This window comes from Homarus americanus, unplaced genomic scaffold (genome assembly GCF_018991925.1).
Source record: "Homarus americanus isolate GMGI-L3 unplaced genomic scaffold, GMGI_Hamer_2.0 scaffold32583, whole genome shotgun sequence".
NCBI lineage: Eukaryota > Metazoa > Arthropoda > Malacostraca > Decapoda > Nephropidae > Homarus > Homarus americanus.
This window is the reverse complement of record NW_024713129.1, coordinates 13,302,145-13,307,080: the sequence shown is the minus strand read 5'-3', so window position 1 is coordinate 13,307,080 and position 4,936 is coordinate 13,302,145. Positions and strand designations below refer to the sequence as shown.

Sequence of the window (4,936 nt, the reverse complement as noted above, 5' to 3'; positions counted from 1 at the left end):
TTAAGCAGATGATATATACGAGAGAAAAAAAATATGTGAATTAACACAAACATATGGGCAACAAAAATTAAGGACAAACTATTAATTCAGAAGTTTCTTTTACATTCTAACGCCATTACCCCCAAACACCTTGTTATTGTGAACTGAAGATTGTATTAAGATGTATATCCAAATTAGAAAGGTTATTTATGTATTTTACATATACCCCGACAGTATTGCGTTATACGAGTTATTTTTAGATCAATAACAAAGAGCAGGGCGGTATGGAACAGCGAGTAGTGTTAAATACGACGCCAAACTCTCAATCATGAAGGTCTCTCTTCAGAGCTCATCAATATTATGAACAAGGCCTAATAAATCGTACTTGACTTAACAGTTAGGCCTCCTGCTCTTTATGTAATTTTTATGTTTATAAAACAGTTGTTTAAAGGCTGATGGGAGGGGGCAGGGAGGTAAATGGAACAGCGAGGGGTATAAAACCCAGCGACGCAGAGGAGTGCGCAGTTGGAAGCTCCGGGTCGCCAGTGTGTGAACGAGCCTCCCCGTTACGTCCAAATAATCCACAACCTTCCATTTCCTATATCACCCTGTTCATCTTCGCATTCCATTATCTTCAACAAAGAACAAGATGGGTAGCCAGATTCGTCAGAATTATCACGAGGACTGTGAAGCAGCTATTAACAAGCAAATCAACCTGGAACTTTATGCTAGCTATGTCTACCTGTCCATGGTCAGTTGCCCGAGGGTATTGTGTTTTAGTTAATTGTACTTGTAATTCTTTTTTAATATGTATACTGTATAATAAGACGTGAAGAATGGGGTTTTATAAAAGTAGAAATGTTATAGAATGTAAGTCATGAGCGTTAGAGTAATCGATATGCACCGTCATAGTGCTTATCATCTGTGAGTGTTGTATTATCCGGCTCTGCTCAGAGAAAATGTCCGCGCAGCTGGATGATTTGCTTGTCGCCTTAATGCGTATGGTGTTTGAATAGTCTCGTATAACTTTTTTATGTTAGTAGATGACGTATTTTGCCTTTTTAACCCCCTTGAATTTTAATTTAGGTGAATTGGTTATAATTATACTTAACATACTATACAGGGTACTTATGTTTGGCATTCCTTCTGATTGCTTGAGGCTGATGTCCTAGATTAATGAATTTGGTAAACATGGTTTGGGTTAGGTATTGTTTTAAAGTGACCAAATTCCGTATTGTAGCGTTAACATTACCTACCTATATAGGGATTAAACTTTGCCCTATCATATTTAATATTTGATGGCCATAAGTAATTTTTGAATAGGGCAACACATGGTCATTTATTTTATTTTTTTAACGAGTTCACGAATCTACTATATTTGGCCTTAATGGTCATTGACTATATTTTATTCTTTTCTTGAGTACAAATTAGAAAAGTCGAAGTACTTGATGGGCGAAGTGACCAGAAATATAGACAAACCCAATGAATCGCCAAATGACGGGTCCGACTAATTACCCAAATGTAGCCGCAATGAAGTCAAATGATGGTCCTACAAGAATAAATCGGACTGCCAATCACTTCTCGACTGGTATTTGGTGTCACAAAGTCACAAAAAATTGGTAAACTTAATTTAATCTGCGTTAATAGATTGAGTGCATGTACCTAACCTAACACAACTCGGATTAAATTAAGTTTACCAATTTTTTGTGACTTTGTGACACCAAATACCAGTCGAGAAGTGATTGGCAGTCCGATTTATGCTTGTAGGACCATCATTTGACTTCATTGCGACTACATTTGGGTAATTACTCGCTCCCTCTGTACATGCACGCGATCTATAAACTCAGATTAAAGTAAGTTTTCCTTTTTTTTTTACTTTGACACCAAATACTAGTCGAGAAGTGATTGGCAGTCGGATTTATTCATGTAGGACCATTATTTGACTTGATTGCGGCTACATTTAGGTAATTAGTCGGACCGCCAAATGACTGAACTCTCGCTAATCGGATAAATTTTGATCCAAGATCTTGGGTCAATTGGATTTTTTTTTCGATTTAGTAGTTCTTAACGCATTATTCTCTGAGCCATGTCCCAAGAGAAAACTTTTGTAGTTAAGCACTTGAAATTTTATTAAAATAAGTGAATTCCATACAAATATATTAAATACATTGTAATAGTTGATAAGAGGGAGGGTTGATAATGTACTAGTGAACAGAATTTGTAATTTATTTTTTTTCTTTTTGATCGGAGAGGTTGTAATGATTCTTTCATCTCTCAGAGTTACTATTTTGATCGTGATGATGTTGCCCTTCCCGGGATGACCAAGTACTTGAAGGAAGCAAGTGATGAGGAGAGGGAACATGCTCGGAGGTTTATGAAGGTAAGAGTTCTTTAAGTAATTGGAACTTGTATTCTGCATGAAACCTGTGTGAATTCAATACAGCTTGTACAGTACTTCAGGGTTGACAATATGCAATTAACTTTACTCTTGCTGATGCACAGGCCTTGATACCTGACTTGAAGTAGGTTATTTTAAAATAATGACAGTTAAAACTAGCACAAAATATAAATTTTTATGGTGAAGGCATATACTTTCTTAATACAGTACCTGTGTATACGGTAATTGCAAAGGAGCTGCAACGGATACTGTTGAGCTCGATAGTAACTTGAGAGGAATACTGTATTTGCTAGGTTGATCCATTATTAAAAGCAAATATAAGTATCTTAAGGCTGTGTATCCTTTGTGCAGGGTTATGGTCAGATTTAAAAGGTTGCAATCAAAGGCTATGGATATATACATCAATTTTAAGGGTGTACTTGTCCATTATGTAATGTGAATGCTTGCATATACTGTACAGTACTGAACAGATATAGTATATCATAGGCCTCCAGTAATAAAAGTAGACTCCTGTCCTACATCCTGCCAGGTGCTGCTTGAGTTCAGTATTTTACTCCAAATTTGAATGCATTTGTTGAGAATGTGTGATGGTTATCTTTTCATTGTTGTCCTTCCAGTACCAGAACCAACGTGGTGGACGCATTGTACTGCAAGCCATTGCTGCTCCATCACTCCAGGAATGGGGTAATGCTCATGATGCCCTGCAAGCTGCTTTGGATCTGGAAAGGCAGGTCAACCAGGTGAGTTGTTTTTTTGTCCTCGAGGTTGTGCAAATTTTCCGACTAGAAGTAATAACACAAAGAAATCTTGTGTAGAATATTGGCTAAGCGATTGTTTCATGTTCATTTGTCCATCAGATTTGGCTCCTTTAAGAATAGTATGTTTTTTGGCAGCAGCTTACAAAATATATATATATATATATATATATATATATATATATATATATAAGCATGTGCCTTCTTTTTCTCTAACCTTGGTAAATTGTTATTCCATCCACCAAATTTTCACAAATGGTAGATAAAGGCACAAAATATGCACACAACTGTTTTAACATTCGACAAAAATACAGAACAGTCGAGGGTTAATTGTAGCCATAGGCAGTCTGTGTCCCATGTCTGACCATTGTTTTATTTGTATGATCCCAGTAGAATTTTGTTTTGGTTATACGTATAGTTAATTGTAATTTATCATTGGGAAGGAGTATGAGCTGTGTAGTTTAAAGTTCATGCTACTATAAACATCTGAATTGGGCTCTAAAAGTATGACTAGATCACAAGATGACTACAGCCAATCATAGTTCACCAAATTGTCCGTTCTATTTAATTATTTATTTATTTATTTTTTAGTGCTTGCTGGAGCTTCATGGCACAGCTAGTAGCAACAATGATCCTCACCTGACCAAGCTTTTGGAAGATGAGTACTTGGAGGAGCAGGTGGAGTCCATGAAGAAGATTGGAGACATGATTACCCAACTGAAACGTGCTGGTACCTCTGGTCTTGGCGAATATCTCTTTGACAAGAATCTCCAGTAATGAAACCTGTCCTGAAGAAGAAAGGCACATTTTCACAAACTGTGGGGTTGATTTACACATTTTATTTGCATTGATTTAAACTTAGAACTTAATAACAATTTCATGTACTGTCATCCGTCATTGGTTTGCCAGAGATTTGAGCTCCTTTTGGATTAAGAACTTTTCTGTAAATCTTGCATTTTGTATTTTGGCACAGGACCAGATTTAGGCATAAGCTAAACGAGGTACAGTTTTGGGCCTCGCAAAATTTCAGATTTTTTATTTTTTTCGTGGTTTTACTATAATTTAAATTTGAGTGATGATTTAACCTGATTATGCTATACATCTATAGGCATACAGAGAATAAGTGTCAGCCCCCCCCCCTTTCCTTTTCTGGCAATTAAAAGTTTACAACAGTATTTTACCCCGAGGAATTAAATACGTTCAGTCACTGGAAACGAATTTGCAGCATTTTCCTCAATGCTAATTAAAGGCATATTTTAAGTTCTAATGGAGTAAACACCCCTCCCCATGGGTTAGTTATGCATTTTGATGGCATTCTTGCCAAGTTCAGTTGTTACACCGCCTTGTTCTCTGTTAACACTTGCCAAATTGCCAAATTGGGCCTTTACAGCTTCCTGTAGCTCAGGGCCTTGCCATGTCTAAATCTGGCCCTGGCTTTTGGGCAACCTTGTACTTAATATGGTGCTTGTCGAGAGAGAAGTTGCATTTATACTGCAGTTGGAAATAAATTCTCAAATTGCATCGACTAAACCCCGTAGATATTAGTTTGTTAAAGGTGATCTGGTTTTTGACTTGATGTATATATCTTATACGGTACTGTATAGCACTTGATCATATTGCAACTATAGTGGTACAGTACTGTACACTTTTAGAAAAAAATGTTGGAACCCAGTAAAACAAATGAGTAACTTGTAAGTTTTAGTAATATTGTTTCCAGGTTGAGTTGCTTTAACTTTTCTATGGTTGGTGTGAACATCTTGAGTTTGTGTTGTGAACTTTCATTTCATTAAAGAGGTATCTGGCA

General features: G+C 36.6%; 1 protein-coding gene across 1 annotated transcript; it reads left to right on the top strand.

Annotated features, from left to right (window-relative positions):
* Nucleotides 1-491: 491 nt before the first annotated feature.
* Nucleotides 492-4,936, top strand: LOC121867537 (ferritin-like). Its single transcript, XM_042367537.1, has 4 exons — nucleotides 492-730; nucleotides 2,258-2,359; nucleotides 2,995-3,117; nucleotides 3,724-4,936. Exons 1-4 carry the CDS (start codon nucleotides 629-631, stop codon nucleotides 3,907-3,909), a joined length of 513 nt encoding a protein of 170 aa, XP_042223471.1. The 5' UTR covers nucleotides 492-628; the 3' UTR covers nucleotides 3,910-4,936.

Bases quoted from the DNA above. Each gene is read 5' to 3' on its own strand.
- LOC121867537 (XM_042367537.1), top strand. From the start codon at position 629: ATGGGTAGCCAGATTCGTCAGAATTATCACGAGGACTGTGAAGCAGCT. The intron at 731-2,257 runs GTCAGTTGCCCG...TTCATCTCTCAG, and splicing joins GCTATGTCTACCTGTCCATG to AGTTACTATTTTGATCGTGA. The intron at 2,360-2,994 runs GTAAGAGTTCTT...TTGTCCTTCCAG, and splicing joins ATGCTCGGAGGTTTATGAAG to TACCAGAACCAACGTGGTGG.